Source organism: Phyllobates terribilis, unplaced genomic scaffold (assembly GCF_046119375.1).
Source record: "Phyllobates terribilis strain yellow unplaced genomic scaffold, ASM4611937v1 Scaffold_1__5_contigs__length_1240528914, whole genome shotgun sequence".
Classification (NCBI taxonomy): Eukaryota; Metazoa; Chordata; class Amphibia; order Anura; family Dendrobatidae; genus Phyllobates; species Phyllobates terribilis.
In genome coordinates, this window is record NW_027362761.1 from 73,937,479 (window position 1) to 73,960,624 (window position 23,146).

Genomic DNA, 23,146 nt, shown 5'->3' on the forward strand with positions numbered 1-23,146 from the left:
GGGACCATACGCTACCAGTCAAGCTGTTCAGCGATGCACCGCACCGCTCTCTTATCTAAAGACTGTGTATAGCGAAGGAGCGCAGTGACTTAAAATGGCAGACCCAGCTGAGCGTCCGGTCGCCTAGCAACAGACCGGCAGAAGCACAGGAGAGCCGAAGTTATGGCTGCCGGTGTCGGAGACAGCAGAGTGAAGCAGCTATGATCAGAGCGAGTATCTACCCGGTTATCACTGTGCTCTCCATGACAGGTATCCTCCGGTGCCTTCTGACACTTCTAGTTCGCCAAGAGAGATCGTGTATCTGGGACCATACGCTACCAGTCAAAAGCTATTCAGCGACGCCGTTTGCTCGCGCTACGGTCCCCTACTCTGCCAGGGTTTAGTGTGAATATCTTTGGCTATATAAGTCCAAAAAACACCGGATTGGTGTTAAAATTGACCTATCAAGTCCTTGAATATGTAAATAAGCTAGCTTGTTTATTAAATTTTACTGCTGTGTGAGGGTAGCCACAATGTTCAGTCTTCCTGTTACTTCTCCGTCATTAGAGTTTAACTGAAGAATAGAGATCAATTGAAGGGGGACAATCTGTCAAACTGCAAGACTCTATAGACTGCACATGCGCGACGCGCCTGCGCAGTCTGGCTCCAGACAGAAGAACGCATCCAGCCGTTACACGTAAGAGAAGTATATGGCGCCGGAAATGGTATGCGTAGACACTGAATGCATACTGCGAGCTCCGTACATACCTGACCCCAAGGAATGTTGCTACGGCACCTCTGTTTTGGCCAGAGTCCGGGGCAGGAGTGCGGTGTCAGAATCGGCGCATGCGCATAGCACGCTATCTGGCGCCATTTTAGTAAAGACACATTGACGCCGGACAGCATGGTATGGGCACATGCGTACTCTGGCGCCACACTCCTCCCCCCGCCTCCGGATGGGGGCAGTACATAACAGGATGGGGGCAGCACATAACAGAATGGGGGTGCAGGATGGGGGCTGCACATATCAGGATGGAGGCTGCACATAACAGGATGGAGGCTGCACATAACCGGATGGGGGCTGCACATAACAGGATGGGGGCACACATAGCAGGATGAGGGCTGCACGCAACAGGATGGAGGCTGCTCGTAACAGGATGGGGGCTGCACGTAACAGGATGGGGGCGGCACGCAACAGGATGGGGGCGGCATGTAACAGGATGGGGGAGCATATACCAATGAAAATGCTCGCCACCCGGGCATAGAACGGGTTCAATAGCTAGTATATATATATTTGTGTACATGTTACTTTTTATATATTTGTAGTAAAAGCTGAGCTAGTAAACCACCATGTGTGCAAAATTTTAGCCAAGTGAACCCCAAAGGCTTTAAAACAGCACCTAACATAACAAATCAAAAAAAGCAAGTGCTCACCCTCTCCAGGCCCAGCGCTGGCTCCCTGCTGTTGCTGTTTGGGTCTTGGTGTTTTAGTTAAGTGATTGGCTACTGCAGTGATGTGCTTTGTCAACGAGACGTTACCTCTGTAGCCAAAACACCTAGACCCGAGCGCCAGCAGCGGAGAGCCCGCGGTAGAGTGCGTACCTGCTCTGTAATGTATTTTAGAGTCTTTAACGGCCACTTTCCTCAAAGTGGAATAGCGCTTAAAGGTGTAAACCCTTCAGAAATAAACTTCATCAAGGAACCTACAATGCTGTGATCATGAACTGTACTGCACATTTTAAAAACATAACATTGATAAGGCTAATAATAGTACTTCCTAAAACATGGCTTAATAGCATGTATCATGTGGTTGGAAACCTAGTTGTGGTTTTAGGGTGAGTGAGTTTGTTATTGTGGAGATTTGAGCAATTTTGTTGGCACAGGCACATTTGTTTGTTTAGGTATGACCAATATACGTAAAGTACACACGTGGTCAAAATTGTTGGTACACCTCGTTTAATGAAAGAAAAACCCACAATGGTCACAGAAATAACTTGAATCTGACAAAAAGTAATAATAAATTGAAAATCGGTGAAAATTAACAAATGAAAGTCAGACATTGCTTTTCAACCCTGCTTCCACATAGGCCTGGACAGAAATGATGGTACTCTTAACTTAATATTTTGTTGAACAACTTTTTGAGGCAATCACTGCAATCAAACAATTCCTGTAACTGTCAATGAGACTTCTGCACCTCTCGACAGGTATTTTGGCCCACTCCTCATGAGCAAGCTGCTCCAGTTGTTTCGTGTTTGAAGCTTGCCTTTTCCAGACGGCATGTTTCAGCTCTTTCCAAAGATGCTCAATAGGATTTAGGTCAGGGCTCATAGAAGGCCACTTCAGAATAGTCCAATGTTTTCCTCTTAGCCATTCTTTGGTGTTTTTATCTGTGTGTTTTTGGTCATTATCCTGTTGCAAGACTCATGACCTGCGACTGAGACCAAGCTTTCTGACACTGGGCAGCACATTTCTCTCTAGAATCCCTTGATAGTCTTGAGATTTCATTGTACCCTGCAGAGATTCAAGACACCCTGTGCCAGGTGCAGCAAAACAGCGCCAGAACATAAGAGAGCCTCCTCCATCTTTCACAGTAGGGACAGTGTTCTTTCTTGATATGTTTCAGTTTTCCATCTGTGAACATAGAGCTGACGTGCCTTGCCAAAAACTTCCATTTTTGTCTCATCTGTCCATAGGACATTCTCCCAGAAGCTTTGTGGCTTGTCAACATGTAGTTTGGCAAATTCCAGTCTGGCTTTTTTTTATTTTTTTTTCAATAATGGTGTTCTCCTTGGTCATCTCCCATGAAGTCCACTTTGGATCAAACAACGACGGATGGTGCAATCTGACACTGATGTTCCTTCAGCTTGAAGTTCACCTTTAATCTCTTTAGAAGTTATCCTGGGCTCTTTTGTTACCATTCGTATTATCCGTCTCTTTGATTTGTCATCAATTTTCCTCCTGCGGCCACATCAAGGGAGTTTGGCTACAGTCCCATGGATCTTAAATTTCTGTAAATGTCTTTAAATAATATGTGCAACTGTAGTCACAGGAACATCAAGCTACTTGGAGCCGGTCTTATAACCTTTACCTTTAACATGCTTGTCTATAATTTTCTTTCTAATCTCCTGAGACAACTCTTTCCTTTGCTTCCTCTGGTCCATGCTTTCTCTGGTACACACCATGTCACCAAACAGCACAGTGAGTATCTGCAGCCCTATATACAGGCCCACTGACTGATTACAAGATTGTAGACACCTGTGATGCTAATTAGTGGACACAACTTGATTTAACATGTCCCTTTTGTCACATTATGTGCCAACACTTCTGTACAGGCCTATTTCAGGAGTTAAATTTTTTTTTAAATTCTGTGGAAGCAGGGGTGAAAAGCAATGTCTGACTTTCACTTGTTCATTTTCACCGATTTTTAATTTAGTATTACTTTTGTCAGATTCAAGTTATTTCTGTGACCATTGTGGGTTTTTCTTTCATTAATCGAGGGGTACCAACAATTTTGACCACGTGTGTAATTTACGTATATTGGTCATACCTAAACAAATATGCCTGTGCCAACAAAATGGCTCAAATCTCCACAATAACAAACTCACTCACCCTAAAACCACAACTAGGTTTCCAACCACATGATACCACATGTGTATCTCCTATGCTTTGAATTTTCTGCCCAGAAACCAGATATTTCTACTTGGAGAAAATAGTGTTAACTGCCAAGCTTGAACCTTTTTGTGTTAAAAAGAACTGAAACGTTTCATAGCGATCACATTTACAAGTACTATTATAGTACTATATTGTATTTTAACATTAAACCTTTAAATATTGAAATGTTAAATCTCTTATAAGACCTGTTTAATTTCTGGCCCCAGTACAGTGTCCATTTTAGGACATGATCAGATATCAAAATCAAACATCAGAATGATGTCAGTTTGAGGCTAAATACCCTGTCTGACAAGTGATTCTGACAAGTGATTCTGACGAGTGATTCTGTACTGTACTGTACAAGTGTTAGTGTACTGGCTTCTAGACACAGAATTTTGGGTTCAAGTCCCATCAGCGAACAGTGACTTTTTTTTATTATTATTACAGTTGTAAAAGTCACTTATCAAAGTCACTTGTCAGGATCACTTGTCACTGTGTGTTGAATGGTGGAAGGGCATTATTGTTTTGAAACTAATTCTGCATATCAATATTACCAAGGACAACATCTGAATATGGGTATCCTCTAGGTTTTCTATTTTTCTTTCACACTCCAAAAAGGTACTTCCTTTAAAGGGAGTCTGTCAGCACAAAATGACTGTTCAAACCAAGCACAGGCGACTGACCTCAGGGCCACTCCAAAACTATCACCACCCTGAAACGAATAGTCATCAAGGGGTGGCACTGCTGCCACTCACCCTGCTTCTATAAAAAATGCTTAATTTCAGGATGGTGACAGAAGATGTGGTTCAACGTTGCTGTCACTCATCTTGCTTTCTATGAGGGAATTTTAAAATAAAGCAAATTACAAAAGTGTTTAGGGGTTAAAAACTTATTAAGGGCATTATACTTATCAGATAACTCCTTTAGAACTATAATTGTTAGTAGCATGTAAGCTCAATAATTTTGGTTTCTGACACCCAAAAGTTCAGTTGTTTTTTTTTCTAAAATTGTTCTAATGGAACTGTGAAGGCTGGTGATAACGTTGAATAGAATGGTGGATTAGGGAGCAGAAGGCTCAGCCTGCAACGGTGAGCCTGAGACTCCATGCACTGCAGACATGATGACATCACTACACTGAACTTGCTGTGCTAAAGCCTCAGTACTTACACTGCACAGACTGGAGCAGCGTGCTGGGGGAATGGGGCAAAGTGAGTAATTTTTTTTATGTCAATAATTGTGGAGGCCACCATACTAAATGGGGGGCTTGTGGAGGCCAATCACACTGAATGAGGGCTGGTGGAGGCCAGTCATAATAAATAGGGGGCTTTTGGGCACCAATCATACTGAATAGGGAACTAGAGGGGTCAATTATATTGAATGGGGGGCTAGTGGGGGCATAATACTGAGTGGGAGGCTGGTAGGTGCCATAATGAGTGGAGGCAATAATAGTGAGTGGGGAGCAAGTGGGGGGCATTATATTGAATGGGTTGCTGGTGCGGACCATAATACTGAGTGGGGAGCTGGTGGGGCCATAATATTGTGTGAGGGGCTATATGGGACTGTGAGAGCCCCCTTTTTGAGTTGGGTACTGTGAGAACCCCCATATTGAGTTGGGGATTGTGGGGGCCCTCATACTGAGTAGGGGACTGTGGGGGCCCTAATACTGAATAGGGGGTTGTGGGGGGTCATACTGACAGGCCATCGTACTGTGTAGGGGGCCATGATATTGTGTTTGTATTGGGGGGACTATGGGAATATCATGCTATAGGGGGGCACTTTAGGTGCATCATGCTATGGGGGTATTATATTGTATAGAGGCAATGTGGAAACATCACATTCTATACTGTATGTGACTCGCCCCCTGAGCCATGGGGCACTCGGAACCGGGCAATAGGGAGACGATGGGGGTAGTAGTGGCGACCCGGTCCCGTGGCTCAGGGTGGTCAGACCGGTGGCAGTCTTTTAGATGTTTTAAGAGATGTCCGACTACGCCACCCGTGGATTGCGGTTATTAGGAACCGCCGCTGCAGGGCAGACCGCTGGGGCCGATGATGTATGCAGCTGGGATGATGTGACTCCCCACGGGAAGAGTGCGGCCCCAGGGCAGTGTAGTGGATGGTGGGAGTGATGGTGGTGAGAGTCCCAGTACCGGTAGTGCCGGAGGAGCGAAAAAGCACACAGACAACGTACTGCAGTCCAGGGTCTTTACTCACAGTTAATATCCTAGTCACTTCAGCTGGCAATGACTGCCCGAGCCGTGCTGCGTCCACCAGGTGAGGGGCTCGGTCAACTCCCAGGCAACTCAGGAGCATGGCTCAGGACCCCCTTCAATCCTTCCTCTGGCCTGTCTCACCAGTGACCCACTTTTGTCCAGCTACCGCGGACTTGTGCGGTTAAACGTGGGCCCCGTCCTCCGCTGTCCTATATGGTGCCTTCCTAGCAGGTTTGATGAGGTGTCGCACCAATAAATGATCACGACGTCCGGTCTTTGGCTGAGTGTAGTTTCTCCTCCACCAACTTGGGATCCGGCACCCTTAATCTGCCTGACCCTTCACCCTGTATTCCCGTGGGTTCTCAGGGTCCCTTCTGCCTTCTGTTTCTCTGTCTTTCCTCCTTCTTTCTTGTTCCTTCTTCTCCTCCCTTCTCGTGGAGCTGGGCTGAGGTGACACCACAGCTCCCCTTCACCTCCTCCTCGGCCTTTCACTAGGCCCTCCTGGAGTAGAGCTCCTACAGAGCCTCTACTCCCTGTCTTCTCCTCTCTGGACAGAACTTCTCCCAGAGCTAAGATGGTGCCCACCTTTTATACCTCCCTCTGACCATGAGCCCAGGTGACCAGCAACCAATGGGCTCCTACCTACGCTCAGGAACCAACCCCTATCTGCCCCTACAGCACTGGGTGCTCCACCCCCCCTCCCCACTCCAGACAGGGACATAGTCGGTCGTGCCTGCACTTCTGTCTAGTGGGAGCACCGTTGAGCTGTCCCTCGGAAATGGGGTGTGTGTGCTGTACGCAGCTAACTAAGTCTTGATCCATACTCCATCCTTACCCGGGAGTGGAATATCACACCTCTGGCAGAGGTGCAATACCCCTGTAGCGGCCGAACCCTCGGGGCGCTACATTCCCCCCTGGTAAAGCACAGCACGTCCTCGGACTGGAAAAGAGCAAAAACAATTAATTACAGGACATGCAAACTTTTTCAAAACTTTTCACATTTAGAAACGGACGGCACAGTTCAATTCCCTTTATGGGACACACTTTTCTTTTCACTAGACATTATGAAAACACTTTCAATACTTCCGGAACTCTTTTGTCACTTGTCTTATAAAACGGTTTCAAGATTATGTAAAACATTTTCTAGCAGCATATTAAACTTTTCATATAAAACATATTTAGGCAAAACACATTCTTGTATTCTTGGATCATGGCCGCGGTGCAACTTGCGACCAGGTAAAGGTGCAACAGTCCAGTTAATCTTGAGGTAGACGTTGCGGTTTTTGTATAAAACCAGTAGGGGGCGCTTTAGGAAGCGCAACTATATTCAAGGGATTGGCCGTTCCCAGTCCTCGGTCGGTTTTGGGGAGGAGAATGGCTGCTCACAGTCCTCAGCCTGGTAAAGGGAAGAGGGATGGCTGCTCTCAGTCCTCAGCCAGGTTACCTAGGGAATAGGGCAACAGTCAAACAGTCCTATATCAGTCCCAATGGGGACCACACTTTATCCTGGAAACAGTCCCAAACAGTTCCTTTGTACCCCGATGGGTAACTATTTACACTGGTATGCTACTGTTTACTGGTAGCGATACCCTCCAGCTGCTCCTTGCTCCTCATAATCTTCAGGCCCGTCCGGGCCCTCTTGGTACTCAGAGTCCGAGTAGTGCTGTTCCTCCTCCTCTACTACTCTGTGGACGTGGAGGGCGTACCACCCCTTCACGCCTTGGTGCCGGGTGTAAGACACCACATCCCCTGGATAGAGATCCCGCCCTCGATGACCTTCTGGCAGGTGGCTCTCTACATCCCTCCTCGTCACGAACACGTCGCTGATGGTCTCAGGGTCTCGGATGAAACCCCAGCCGCGCTCCATCTGGAACTTCACAACAGTCCCGGTGACTCGGGGACCGCGGGCAGTTCGGGGATGTCGCCGGGCCTTCATTTTCTGCTCCGCGCTCTGGACCTGCTGCTTCTCATGTTTCACGCGTCGCTCTCGCTGCTCCCTCTCAAACATTTCCAGCTGTTGGCGGCAGGCCTCCCGCCGTTCGGCTGCGTCCGCCCGTGTTTCCTGTGAGAACCCCATCAGGTCCTCCCCAGTGGGGTCCCATTCAAACTGGGCGTCTTCCAACGGCAGCTGGGAGGTTTCCTGAGGCGCCGGAGCAGGTATGAGGGGCTCAGATGATACTCCAACCTCCGCGGGCGGGCTCCTCCGAAGGCGGGGGTTAACATACTCGGGGGGCCAGATGAAAGGAAGCCCATCCGGACTGGTATGTTGGGCGAAAAGATCTGCGCCCAGTGGTGGTACTGCAGTGGCAGGGGGCGCGAGCGGGTTGGCGGCGCCCGGGGGGTACGCGACCTTGCGACCAGGCCCGCGCTGGTCGTTTCCTAGTTGCTCCCAGGGGTGATACAGCAGGAGCAGGGGGTTCCGATAGGGCAGCGGTGCATGGGGGCGCTAGGACTTGCGGCCGGGCCTGCGATGGTGGTCTGCTAAGCACGCCCGGGATGAGAGGGCACGGCGTGGGGCGGGGCTCGCTGGCAGTGCCGACGACCTGAGGGCCGGTTGGTGGCGGTGGAGGCACGGTGTCGACGGCGGGTCCAGGTACGTTGGGCTCCGCAACAGGGTGCAGGGGCAGGTCGGCGGCCCCAGGGTTCGGGGTAGGGGCGTCTCCGTTACCTGCCTTTGCTGTCGCGGCCTCCTCCGCGGCGTCGTCTTCAGCCTCCGCTCTGTCTTCACTGCCCTCGGTGGCTGGTGTGCTGCTGGATGTCGACGGCGCCTCCTGCTGCAGGGTCACAGCCCGCCGGGCCATTTCTTCTTTCCACCCGGCATTCACGTCCTGCTGCGCCCGGACCATACTCCGGTCCAGCTCCTCCAGCGCCGTCCGCGCATATTCGGGGTCTCCCTTGGGGAGGTGGGCTAGCAGCTCTGTGAAGCTGCATGGTGGTGCGGCCTGCAGCAGGCCCCTTGCCAAGGTGTTGGAGCCGGTTTCTTTCTCCATCTCCGGGTGCGGCCTGGCCAGACTGATCCAGACCACCCCCTGCCCCGCAGTTTTCTTCTCTTTCCGCCCCCATGGGGGGTGGTCCTGGGGCATTCTGCTGACAATCACTCTCAGGGGCAGCCCCCCCACATTGACGGACATTTCTACAGCCGTGCTCATGGTTGTTGGGGGCGGGCTTCCTCTTTGGCGCCATTCTGGGACCCGGCCCACGATGGGAGGTGGCCTCCTGTGGTCTTTTGGCGCGCACATTATGGCGCTCGTTCTTCTGGGGCGGGCGCCATCTTTAGTACAATGAAACAGTCTCTTTTCAGGCGCGCAGTACCCGTTGTTAGCGGGCACGAAATCCAGCCGACTACGCCAAAGCTGACTCGTCCCCTGAGCGGTGGGGCACTCGGAACCGGGCAATAGGGAGACGATGGGGGTAGTAGTGGCGACCCGGTCCCGTGGCTCAGGGTGGTCAGACCGGTGGCAGTCTTTTAGATGTTTTAAGAGATGTCCGACTACACCACCCGTGGATTGCGGTTATTAGGAACCGCTGCTGCAGGGCAGACCGCTGGGGCCGATGATGTATGCAGCTGGGATGATGTGACTCTCCACGGGAAGAGTGCGGCCCCAGGCCAGTGTAGTGGATGGTGGGAGTGATGGTGGTGAGAGTCCCAGTACCGGTAGTGCCGGAGGAGCGAAAAAGCACACAGACAACGTATTGCAGTCCAGGGTCTTTACTCACGGTTAATATCCTAGTCACTTCAGCTGGCAATGACTGCCCGAGCCGTGCTGCGTCCACCAGGTGAGGGGCTCGGTCAACTCCCAGGCAACTCAGGAGCATGGCTCAGGACCCCCTTCAATCCTTCCTCTGGCCTGTCTCACCAGTGACCCACTTTTGTCCAGCTACCGCGGACTTGTGCGGTTAAACGTGGGCCCCGTCCTCCGCTGCCCTATAAGGTGCCTTCCTAGCAGGTTTGATGAGGTGTCGCACCAATAAATGATCACGACGTCCGGTCTTTGGCTTAGGGTAGTTTCTCCTCCACCAACTTGGGATCCGGCACCCTTAATCTGCCTGACCCTTCACCCTGTATTCTCGTGGGTTCTTAGGGTCCCTTCTGCCTTCTTGTTCCTGAGCCCTTCTTTTTCTCTGTCTCTCCTCCTTCTTTCCTGTTCCTTCTTCTCCTCCCTTCTCGTGGAGCTGGGCTGAGGTGACACCACAGCTCCCCTTCACCTCCTCCTCGGCCTCTCACTAGGCCCTCCTGGAGTAGAGCTCCTACAGAGCCTCTACTCCCTGTCTTCTCCTCTCTGGACAGAACTTCTCCCAGAGCTAAGATGGTGCCCACCTTTTATACCTCCCTCTGACCATGAGCCCAGGTGACCAGCAACCAATGGGCTCCTACCTACGCTCAGGAACCAACCCCTATCTGCCCCTACAGCACTGGGTGCTCCACCCCCCCTCCCCACTCCAGACAGGGACATAGTCGGTCGTGCCTGCACTTCAGTCTAGTGGGAGCACCGTTGAGCTGTCCCTCGAAAATGGGGTGTGTGTGCTGTATGCAGCTAACTGAGTCTTGATCCATACTCCATCCTTACCCGGGAGTGGAATATCACACCTCTGGCAGAGGTGCAATACCCCTGTAGCGGCCGAACCCTCGGGGCGCTACATATGTGTGGGGTGAAATTGTGGGGAGTGATACACTGTGGGGACACTATACTCAGTGTGTGTTTTGGGAGCAACGTCCTAATGGCCATAAAAAGGGTATCGCTGGTGAGAACACAAGGGGTTTAAATGGGGACATAATTACTGTGTCCGGGCCACAATACATGTCCTTCTTCCGGTTTTATAAAAGTTGGGAGACATGACCCTGCTATGGGGCCCTGTGATTCCTATGAACACCACCGCTGCTGATAAGCTTCAGTGCTCACATGACAAACAATTGGTAGGTAATTATTCTGTAACACCTGTGTTGGTGTGTCTGCAGAGACACCAAGACACTCAAAGCCCGGTTTTTCCTGCTTAAGCCGCGGCTCCTGTGCATCAGGGTTGGTGCGCCTCACAGGTTCTCTGGCAGCACACTTAGGACGCGCGTGCATACACTTCCTGTATTTTAAAGAGACAGTGCGCGCACTCCTATTGTGCCCCCCAGCCTATCGCTGGGAGGCACTTAGTACTTAAGACACCTCCAGCTGTTGAGAGGTGCCTGAGAAACAATTGTAGTTAGTCTGCCTGCAAGCCGCTAGCTTGCTATCAGGTCCCTGTACCAGTCCAGTAAAACAAGTACCAGTTCAGTTTTCCGGAATCCGTCTTGTCTGAGACAATCCGGAAACTGCTCCGAGAGTACCTGAATCTGAAACCGCTTCGGCAGTATGTGAACCCGAAACCGCTCAAGTGGTACCTGAACCTGAAACTGCTCCAGCAGTACGTGAACCCGAAACCGCTGCTGCAGTACCTGAACCCGAAACTGCTTCTGCGGTACCTGAACCCGAAACCGCTCTGGCAGTACATTAACCAGTACCTGCGCTTACCACTAGTATCCGGTCCGACCTTGGTCTCCAAGATCCTGTTTGCTGTCCTGACCCTTGGGGTCAGCTGCTGCAGTATCTGAGTTTATCCTGGAGTTTCAGCTGATGTCCACCTGTGGCACAAGTCTAACCACACCATCAGGGGCTCTAGTAAAAACCCAGTTGTTTACCTAGTTATGGCCCTCCAGGCACTTCCCGGTCCGTGACGCAGTGGTTCCACAAACCATCTGTGTTAGAATTTGCTCAGGCCATGGAACTCGCAGACCCCAAGACTTCTCCACTCACTGAGTTATTCCAAGAGATGTCTCGACAACGTGATCAGCAGGACAAAAGCCTGTCCTATCTGCAGACAGTGAACACTCGTCTGGACGCCTTGTTATTGTCTGCTTCTTCCGTCCAAATTGCTGCAGCTGTTACAGTAAACACCTTTTCTGCAGCTTGTGCATCAGGACATGCCCCCCGTCTGTCTGCTCCGTCACGTTTTGACGGGGATCCCAAGCAGTGCAATGTGTTTATTAATCAGTGTACCCTGCACTATGAACTGTTGGCCCACCAGTTCCCCTCAGATAGGGCAAAAATTGCGTTCCTTATGTCTCATCTGGGAGGAGAGGCCCTGGCTTGGCTCAATCTTCTATGGGAGAGAAGAAATCCCGTGACTTCGGATCTGTAAGCCTTCCTGGAGGCATCCCGCAAGGTCTTCGATGAGCTGTGCTGTGTCACATCTGCAGCATCTTCCCTCCTCAGATTACGTTAGGAAAGTCTGACCATAAGCCAATGTGCAGTCCAGTTCCGCACACTGTCCTTTGAACTTGGCTGGAATAACAAGTAGCTGGTAGAAGCATTCTGGGAGGGATTGTCCGGAGAAATTAAAGAGGAACTGGCTGGTCGAGACATTCCTGCCAGTTTGGACGACCTGATTTCCCTGTCCATCCCTATTAACCTCAGGGTACAGGAACGTTCCGGAGAGTAGGAGCGTGAAAAGAAACCGCTTCGTCTGGCTTTGTCTTTTCAAAGGCCGCCTAATACTCAGTCATCTACGTCGGCTACAATCTCTGAATCCATGGAGCTCGACCGCTTTCAGTTGGCTGAACAACGGCAGGATCACTGTTGTGCCAAGGGACTGTGCTACTAATGTGGTACCACGGAACATCTGATTCGTGTCCCAAGAAGGCGGGAAACCCCAAAGCTTAGGGTCTGTTGGAGAGGCTTCCCTGGGCAAAAGTGATTCCTCCCCTCCATTGGTTCTGACAATATCTACTGTATATCTCATGGAAGTTCATGCTTCATTAAAACAGCTTCCCTACATTCCAGTGAGGCTGGAAATTTCATGCAGTAAGAAGTGGTAGAGCGGTACAAATCTTCCATCCGACGCCTCAAGAATTCTTTGTTTATGTCATCAGTTGAAAAGAAGGTCCTGTTCGAAGCTGTCCATATGGTCACCAAGGAGATAGAGCTCCATATAGCAATGCTACAAACGGAGAAGATTGTCTTCCATGTACTTCCTGGGATATTACATCCACTTCTTCTAGACCTTTCGTGGCTACATGTTCATGAACCTATCCTACACTGTAGATCCGGAGAAGTGCTCCGATGGGGACAATCTTGTCATGAGAAATGTTTGATTCCTGTGTGTCCAGTCTGGCCGCTGGTGACGCCATCCAACCTGCCAGGTTTTCCGGCAGCCTCCTGGTTATACGCGAATGTCTTCTACAAAATAGAAGCGGAGACGTTACTCCCACATTGACTGTACGATTGTCCTATTGATTTCCTCCTGGGATTCTCACCCCCTCGAGGTCGTATCTATCTGTTGTCGCAAGCGGAGACCCTACCCATATCTGAATATGTAAAGGAGAATCTGGGATTCATCCAGAAATCTGCTTCTCCGGCTGGAGCTGGCTGCTTTCTCGTCAAAAAGAAAGATTCTACTCTTCAACCGTGTATCGATTATAGAGGTCTCAACTAGATCACGATCAAAAACAAATATCCACTTCCTCTGATTCTGGAATTTTTTGATCATTTAAGAGGTGCCCGGATCGTCTCCAAGTTTTATCTGAGAGGAGCCTATAATCTGATCCGCATACGCCAAGGAGATGAGTGGAAGACCGCTTTCAACACTTGAGACTGTCACTATGAATACTGTGTCATGCCATTAGGGCTCAGTAACGCCCCAGCAGTCTTCCAAGAGTTTGTGAACAATTTCTTCAGATATCTCCTTTACTCTTGTGTTGGTGTACCTGGACAATATCCTGGTTTTCATTCCTGACATGCCGTCACACAGGAGAAATGTCCATCTAGTCTTGCAAAGACTTCAAGAAAATTGTCTGTATGCAAGTATGAGAAATGTGTTTTTGAGCAGACCTCCCTGCCCTCCCTAAGGTATATCCTCTAGGATATGGGTCTCAAGATGGATCTGGAGAAGGTGTCTTCCATTCTCAAGTGGCCGCGTCTAGATGGTGTTAAGTCAATTCAGCACTTCCTGGGATTTGCCAACTACTGCAGCCAGTTTATTCCTCATTTCTCCTCTCTAACTTCCTCCATTTTGGCGCTGATCTGTAAGGGTCTCAATCTAAAGGTATGGATTCCGAAGGCTGAGAATGCTTTAATGATCTTTAAGCAGGCCTTCGCTGTTGCTCCTGTACTTCATAGGCCCAAAATCAATAAATAGTTTTTCCTAGAAGTGGATGCTTCAACCTCTGGGGCAGGAGCAGTTCTCACGGCGACATCTTCCACTGGGCAAACGGTCACCTGCTGTTTCTTCTCCAAGGCCTTCTCTGCTGTTGAACGCAACTATTCGATTGGGGCAGTTTATCCAATTATTATATAAACCGACCATAAGAACTTGGCTTACCTGCAATCCGCACAAAGGTTGAATCCGCGTCAAGCTAGGTGGTTGCTGTTCTTTGCTTGCTTTGACTTTATCTTGCATTTCCAGACGGGTGACAAAAACATTAAGGCGGTTGCACTTTCTAGGTCCTTCGTGCCCACCGACCAAGAAGAGGAACCCCAGCTTTTCATCGAGTCTTCCAAGATTGTCACAGTGGCTCCTGTCAACTTGTTTCAGACTCCTCAAGGAAAGACTTTAGTCTCTGAATCTGATAAGAAGCGAGTTCTGCAGTGGGGCACTGCTCTAAGTTGGCAGGTCATGCGGGGCAGAAGAAGACTATGCAACTAATTTCTCTACATTATTGGCGGCTTACGATGAGAAAGGATATTCTGAAGTATGCCCTGACTGTCCCTCCTGTGCTCGAAACAAGACACCTAAACATCTGCATCCGGGTAGCTGCTACTGCTTCCTTTTCCCTCAGCTCCCTGGCAGCACATTGCAATGGACTTTATTATGGACCTCCCTGTGTCCTCCGGTTGCTCTGTCATCTGGGTCTTGGTAGACAGTTGCTCAAAAATGGCTCATTTCAATCTGTTTTGCCTAGTCTTCCACCTGCTGTCGAGTTTGCCGAGAGATTTATATAGAACATCTTCCGTCTTCATGGGTTTCCGCACCACATTGTGTCCGACAGGGGTGCCCAATTTACATACAAGTTCTGGAGAGCAATCTGTAAACTCTTGAATGTGGTCTTGCACTTTTCTTCTGCATACCATCCTTAATCCATCCGTCAGGTGGAGCGAGTCAGCCAGATCCTGTCTAACTTCCTGCAGAATTTCACGAATGTGCATCTCGACGACTGGGTCAGGCTGTTAAGTTGGGCGGAGTTTTCATCTAATTATCATGTCAGAAAGTCCTCCGTGAATTCACCATTCTTCATCGTTTATGGTCACCAGCTTGGTGTTCCCCTTCCGGTGTCGATCGCTTCTGGCGTTCCTGCAGCCGATTCTTTCACTAAAGAATTTTCCAGGATCTGGAGGGGATTTCTGGAGAGAAATATTCCAAATGAATGAAAAGGCGGGAGGTTACTGCTCACCGTAGCAGAGTGGTAACCATGATAAACAGCGGGTTACTAAGTGCACGTGTGCCCCTAGTAACCCGCTGTTTATCATGGTTACCAGCCTGATCGCTGGTCCCGCTGGTCACACACAGCGATGAGTGCTGACCAGCGGGAGGGCAAAGACCAAAAAATGGTCCAGGACATTTTGCAGCGATCAGCGACCTCACAGCAGGGGCCTGATCGCTGCAAAGTGTCACACATAGCTGGTGAGGTCACTGTTGCGTCACCAAAACCGTGACTCAGCAGCGATCTCACTAGCGATCTCGCTATGTAAGACGGGGGATTAAGAAAGCCCATTTTTACTTTGCGTCAAATTCATGAATCATGTGTGCCATTTTGATAAATTTGGAGGCAAAAATGGCAACTGATACCACAGGACAAAAAAAGCAAAGTGACTTAAAAAATGCAAATGATGAATCAAGGCCATAAAGTTTGGTCAGTTGACAAATTACATACAGTGGCGACCAAAAGTTTTGCATTATTTTTTTAAAGTGTGATTACTTCTCTCTGGTTGTTGTTAGCAAAACGGAAGCAAATGGTTGTCAGCTATAAAGACGAAAATTGTGTTTGACATTGTTTTATCCTTATATGTGTTAGTTTTCATCATTTGCTGGGACAAATGTTTTGCATATTTTGTCATGGGTAGTGGAATTTTGCCTACATTTTTTTATGTGTGTTTTTAGGTTAAAACATGACAAAGACCAAGACAAATAGACAAATTTCTCACCAGATGTCAGGAAGCTTATTATTCTGAGAGTGAAGTCAGGCAAAAGCCAAAAAGATGTAGCTGTGGAATTCAACTGTTCTCAGAGTCCAGTGTCACGTATATTAAAGAAAGAAAAAGAAGGTTATGGAACAGCAGACAAACCTAGAACTGGACGACCACGGAAAACTTCCTCCAGAGTTGATCACATTATTAAGAAAATGTCAGTATCTGATGTCCATAAAAGTGCTGTACAGATTTCACACAAAATGAACGAAGAATATGGGGTCAAAGTAAGTCGTCAAACTGTGGTGTGACGGCTAAGAAAAGAAGCATTTCAGCTCTGCAAAGAACCACAAGGTTCGACTTGAATTTGCCAAACAACACAGCCAATGGAAAGAGACAGATTGGTCTAAGGTGTTGTGGTCGGATGAATCCAAGTTCAATCTGTTTGGTAGTGATAGCAAGCACTATATATATCACCCAATTAGAAAACGTAATGATGTAAAGTACCAAACACCTATGGTGAAACATGGTGGTGGCAATGTCATGGCTTGGGGCTGCTTTTCTGCATCCGTCATTGGCCCTCTGCATAGAATTGATGGAAATATGAATGGCACCATGTACATGGACATACTGGAGAATGTAATGCTGCCACAAGGTAAAACCAAAGTAGGCAGGGGATGGAAATTCCAGCAAGACAATGATCCTAAGCACACATCCAATTTAATCAAAAATTGGTTAACAAAGAAAAATGTTCGCCTGTTGCAATGGCCAAGCCAATCACCTGATTTAAACCCTATAGAGCACCTTTGGGATGAGGTAGGGTGACGATTTGGGGCCCGTACCCATAGAGATAAAGATGAATTGTTTGCAGATTTGCAAATGGAATGGAGCAAGATCCCTCAAGATGTCTTGAATACCCTAGTGGCTTCAATGCCCCATCGGTGTGGTGCAATAATTAAAGCAAGAGGTTATGCTACAAAATACTACGTTATGGCATTGTAAACAATGAATTACTCTCTATGTTGTGATCAATAAATAGCATATGCAAAACTTTTGGCAGTCAGTTTTCTTTAATTAAATGACCATACCTATATTCAAAAGCATTTTGGTTAAAATTAAGGTCTTGCATGATGACAACTTCATGCACTTTCAATTCATCACCAGGAAAATGGCATCACGACAACCAGACAGAAGGAATCACACTTTAAAAAAAAAAAGCAAAACTTTTGATCGCTACTGTAATACACAGCTAACCCTTAGGCTATGTTCACACATTGCCTTTTTGCAGCATTCTTTTGCTACTTTTTTAAGCAAATTAAAAGCTGCTTTTTACAGTACCAGACATCTCATACATACGTTTTTTTTTTCTGACTGAATTGGAAAACTGCTGCTTTTGCAGCATGTCAACTCTTTCAGCGTTTTTGTAGCATTTTTGCTGAGTTTTTTCACCCAAAGAAAGTAACGAGTAAGTGCCAAAATGCAGGAAAACCGCGGCTATCAGTTTTTGCAGCATTTTTGGTGAAAAAATGCAGGTATAAGAGGATGTGAAACCCATTTACTTTTGTGATTTTCCCAAGTATTAACCATAATATCTTGGTATCGTCCTATGAGCATGGATGTTAGTATTTTTTTTTATTGTAGTGTAACAATTATGTACAGTATTTTTTCATGCATCGCTCATATAATGTTAGTTCACGGCTGCGCTTCATACATTAATCCAGAATAGTCTCTATTTTTTCAGACATAAAAAAACATTTCTAAGGCAAACCCTTTCTTTCTCCACACTCCAAACATAATTTAAATGAATTAGTGATAATCAAATTAATGATATGTCTTGAAAGTAAACAATGCCCCATCTAATAAGCATAAAAAACCCTTTTCCTCTAAATAATTTCATCAAATTGCCCTTTTTTGCCAAAATGTTTTATGTTTTCTATGCTTTAAAGGTGGAAGTAAAGCTGAACTTTGGAATCCTGAAAAAACTGTAGCAAAAAACGTAACAAAAAAGCAGCCAGAAAAGCAGAAAAACCCTCATTTTGGCTGCACCTTTTTTTACTGCCAAGAGATTTTAGTTGCAGAAAAAAACACAGCAAGAAAAAAAGCTTTCTGTCATATACGAGGAGGCAAATAGTGTACACGATGCATCATAGTTATCCCAAATTTTGCCTTGGGGCTAAGCAGCCACAAGTCACCCTCTTTTCTGCACATTTTCAGTCCAATGTTGTCATATTGGCTGGTGTCTACTGATCCTTGGTTACAAATCATTTGCCCACTACATTTGACTGTTAGTCCAGCTAATGCTGGTCAAAGATTACCAGATAGGTTAGGTACTTTCTATACCAGCTATAAAAAAAAGTTAAAAATTATAATATATAAAAACGACTTACCTGCTGTTCATGATGATGATATACCAAAGCAAAAGTTGGTAGCAGTAAGAAGGCCACAGGCAGATGTTTTTACCTATAGATCTTGTACAAAGTACCTATAGATCTTGTACAAAGTGATCTTCATTCCAAAAAATTACCCTAATTGCGCATGCTGGCTGAGGTAACTGTCTTTTTAAAGTCCAGTGACACAATGGAGCAAGGTATCTGTGTCTCTAAAAGTTAATAACACCGAGGTCGGCCTTTTTCTTTGCTTCTCTTGGTGACATCGTAATAATTAAGTAAACATACTGTCAAATATTTACTAGCCTTATCAGCAGAGTCTCTTCCGCATACTATGTGTCTGTGTAATTCTTTAGTCACTGTATGACTCTTTCTTCTCAATAGCACATATTTCCCAATAATTAGATTAGAAAGTTAAATGGGTATTCCCATCTTGTACATTTATTGCACAATATATGCCATAAATGTATAGCATATGTGAATCCCACTAATGGGAGCTGCATCTTTCTTGAGAACAGTTCAGTTCTTATACATATTCATTGGAATAAGAATTCCGACTACCTCCAGTAGGTATTCCATAAATGTTCATGTTGGGAATACCATGGGCATACCGCCCACAGTGGGTGATCATATGGCCACTGTGGGGTTCATTAGTTGGGAGGAGGGGGGGCGGTGTCAAGTGGCAATGCCCCCATTGTCACCCATCATTATAATTTCAATTTGAATAGATGTAACAAGGAGCCATCGGCTCCCTGCTGCACCATTCAGACTGAGCATCTGAGTCTCAGTGCAGTAGAGCCTCAGTACGCACACTGCTCCAATGAGGGAACAAGATTAAGTGATACACACATAGGGGGGAACAAGGCTAGGTGAGTAGTTTTATTTTTCTTTAATGTCAGTACATGTGGGGTGCTGTGGGGACCCCGTTACTGTGTGTAATTGTAATTCCTGTACCTAAGTGGTAAAGACAGACTCCTTACACAATTCTATACAGTATTGTAAATTTAAAATGGTTCATTACTAGTGTTGAGCGTGCATGCTCGACATTGCTCGGTACTCGCCCGAGCATCTCGCTACTCAGGATGTTCGGCGAGCACCGAGCATTTCCGGGTTACTCGGGCGGGAGCTCGGGTCTCCGCCCTGCATGTTTGGCGCTCTTTACAGAGCCAATGAACAAGCAGGGATTGACAGCCAGTCACTGTAATGCCGCAGCCATGTTGTTTGTGGGCATTACAGTGATTGACTGGCCGCACAGCGCCACCTCGAGTATTTAAAACCGGGCGCCGCCATCTTGGACACAGTCGCCCGGGATCAGACAGTGTAGGGTCTACTGAGTTAGGGAGAGATATATAGTGCGAAATAGGTAGTGTAGGGTCTCTAAAGACTGCCAAATCAAACAAACAGTCCTTCTCAGGACTAATATCCATCCCAGATATCAGGCAGGCTGTATAGGAGACGCAGTGGTTATACCAACAAACAGTGCATTACAGTCCTATGTGCTCCTGCTGGTCAAATTGCTAGACTTATCCCCCGGTCTCAGGGGCCAGGAAAAATATATTTTTTTTCCTCAGTCAGACTGTACAAATACACATCTTATTTACCTTTTGGTATTCCCCCCCCCCTCAAAAAAAAAAATGAGTGTGTCTGTGACTGTTCAGACGCCAATATATCTGTTTAAAAGATTCTGGCGTAGGCCAGTTAACTAGAACTTTGGTTTTGCAGTTCCACGGTTCAAATCTCAGTATTATCCAGCTTTTGACCTTTTTTCTGTAAAAAAAAAACAGTAATAGTGTCTCGCTGACTGTTCAGACACAAATATATCTGTTTAAAAGATTCTGGTGTAAGCCAGAGAACTAGAACTGTGGTTTTGCAGTTCCACGGTTCAAATCTCAGTATTATCCAGCTTTTGGCCTTTTTTCCGTAAAAAAAACAGTAATAGTGTCTCCCTGACTGTTCAGACACAAATATATCTGTTTAAAAGATTCTGGTGTAGGCCAGAGAAATAGAACTGTGGTTTTCCTCTTCCACGGTTCAAATCTGGGTGTAATCCACCTTTTTGCCTTTTTTACATAAAAAAAACAGTTTGAGTGTCTCGCTGACTGTTCAGACACAAATATATCTGTTTAAAAGATTCTGGTGAAGGCAAGAGAAATATAACTGTTGTTTTTCTTTTCCACGGTTCAAATCTGGGTGTAATCCACCTTTTTGCCTTTTTTACATAACAAAAAAACAGTTTGAGTGTCTCGCTGACTGTTCAGACACAAATATATCTGTTTAAAAGATTCTGGTGTAGGCCAGAGAAATAGAACTGTGGTTTTCCTCTTCCACGGTTCAAATCTGGGTGTAATCCACCTTTTTGCCTTTTTTACATAAAAAAACCCGTTTGAGTGTCTCGCTGACTGTTCAGACACAAATAGAACTGTGGTTTTCCTCTTCCATGGTTCTAATCTCCTTTTTGATACCCTTTTGCCATTGATAGTGCGAGTGTAAGCTATTTTACTTCATTTACAATGGGCAAGGCGTGTGGCAAGGGACGTGGAACTGGACGTTCTGGTGATGGTGCGTGCAGAGGATGGGGCCGTGGCCAAGGTGAAAATGTGCCACAACCAACAGCCACATCTTCTCGCTTCCAGTTCTTGACCGAATTACTAGGGAAGCACACAACAACACCACTATTGCGAACTGATCATTGTGAACAGGTTATTAATTGGATAGCAGATAATACTTCCAGTCACCTGGGCACCACCACCTCCGGTCTGTCTTCCACATGGTCAAGTGTTAGTAGCTGTGAGTCTCGACTGCATACTCCTCCTCACCCTGATGCTCCTTCCTCCCAACATGCCGAGTGTCGTCAGACAGCAACTGATCCCACAGTTGGACACTCTGAAGAGCTTGTTCACTGGTCCATTTCCATATTTGGGCCGCTCGCCTGCTCCGCTTGAAGTGGTGGAAGAGGAGATCCCATGTAGCGATGGCCAAAATTTGAACAGCCACGGCCACAGGAAGGCGACACTGGCAATTTGTCACAAGAGGTGGACGATGACGAGACACAATTGCCACGAAGTGAGGAGGAGGACCATGGTGCAGAAGTGGAAGAGGAGGAGGTGGTGGATGATCTAGTAACTGACCCAATGTGGCAGGAGGACACGCAGAGCGAGGCCAGCAGCACACAGGGGGAGGGAGGCAGAGTACCCCAACAGGCAGGAATAAGCAGTGTGGTGGCCGCAGACAGAAGGCGGGCAACCGTGCCCCGTAACACCAACACGAGGGACGTTGCCAGTACAACCGGTAGGTCTTCCAGAGTCTGGAATTTTTTTAAAGACTCTGCTGATAACCCCAAAAAGGCCATTTGTACCACCTGCCATGTCAGCATCAGCAGGGGTGACAAAACTACCAGCCTGACCACCACCAGCATGATCAGGCACATGGCAGCAAAGCACCCGACTTTGTGGGGCGTACCCCAGGGTCCACGAGCAGTGTCAGTGGGTGTCACCACTGCTTCTTCTGCTGTTGTGCGTGTAAGAGAAACCCCTGTTGTGCGTGCAAGGCAATCCCCTGTCCATACTGCATACAAAGATGCCCCCTCCTCTCAGTCTTCACTTGTTATGGCAGTTTCTCAAGAAACAGCATCAACGTCCACGTCCACGTCCCACCGCAGCGTTCAATTGTCCATATCCCAGACCTTTGAACGAAAGCAGAAATTCGCAGCCAACGCCCCACAGGCCACAGTCCTAAATTCGCACATTTCACGACTGCTTGTGTTGGAAATGCTGCCTTTTAGGCTGGTGGAGATGGAATCCTTCCGCAACCGTATGGCGGTGGCCGTCCCTCGGTACTTGGTCCCCAGCCGACACTATTTTGCCCGGTGTGCCATCCCCACACTACACAAGCACGTGTCCCAAACATCTGCGGAGCCCTCAACAACGCAGTTACTGGGAGAGTCCACCTGACAATGGACATGTGGACAAGTGCTTGTGGCCAGGGACGGTACATCTCCCTGACGGCACACTGGGTAAACATAGTGGAAGCCGGGACCCAGTCGGACCTTGGGATAGAACACATCCTCCCCACATCGAGGATTGCAGGCCCTATGTCAGTCAGAGTTGCCCCCACAGTGTACAGCTCCAGCGCATCATCCTCCTCCTCCTCCTCATGTTCAGCCTCCATCTCAGATATCACCACATCAGTTACAAGCTGGAAGCACTGCAGTACTGCCTCAGCCAAGCGGCAACAGGCTGTGCTGAAACTCATAAGCTTAGGTGATAAACCTCACACTGCTTGTGAGTTGTGGACAGCTGTGAAAGAGCAGGCAGATCTGTGGCTGAGACCGCTGAACCTACATCCATGGTCGTGTGTGACAATGGCCGTAACCTGGTGGCGGCTCTGAGGCGAGGCGAGATCACACACGTACCATGCCTGGCTCATGTGCTTAACCTCGTGGTTCAGCGGTTTCTTAAATCGTACCCCGAGTTGCCAGATCTGCTCATCAAAGTACGCCGCCTGTCAGCTCATTTTCGGAAGTCGGCTACAGCTTCCGCCACCCTTGCTGTGTTTCAGCAGCGTTTGCAGCTTCCGGCACACCGACTGATGTGTGATGTCCCCACACATGTTGCAAAGGATTTGTGAGCAGAAAAGAGCAGTTGTAGAGTACCAGCTGCAACAAGGCCGTCGATATTCAGGTCAGACTCCACATATAAGACCTCAGGAGTGGACCTGGATGTCTGACATATGTACCATCCTGACAAACTTTGAGGAGTCCACCAAGATGG

General features: G+C 47.7%; 1 protein-coding gene across 2 annotated transcripts in view; it reads right to left on the bottom strand.

Moving 5' to 3' along the window:
- Nucleotides 1–18,647, bottom strand: part of LOC141208644 (stimulated by retinoic acid gene 6 protein-like) — a 198,403-nt gene extending 179,756 nt beyond the window's left edge. For both annotated transcript variants that reach the window (XM_073664586.1, XM_073664577.1), the window contains exon 1: nt 18,378–18,647. Coding sequence is in view for 1 of the 2 variants with exons in the window: in XM_073664577.1 (XP_073520678.1) it covers nt 18,378–18,388 (11 nt within the window). In the remaining variant the exon portion in view is untranslated. The remainder of the gene's footprint in view (nt 1–18,377) is intronic.
- Nucleotides 18,648–23,146: the final 4,499 nt, after the last annotated feature.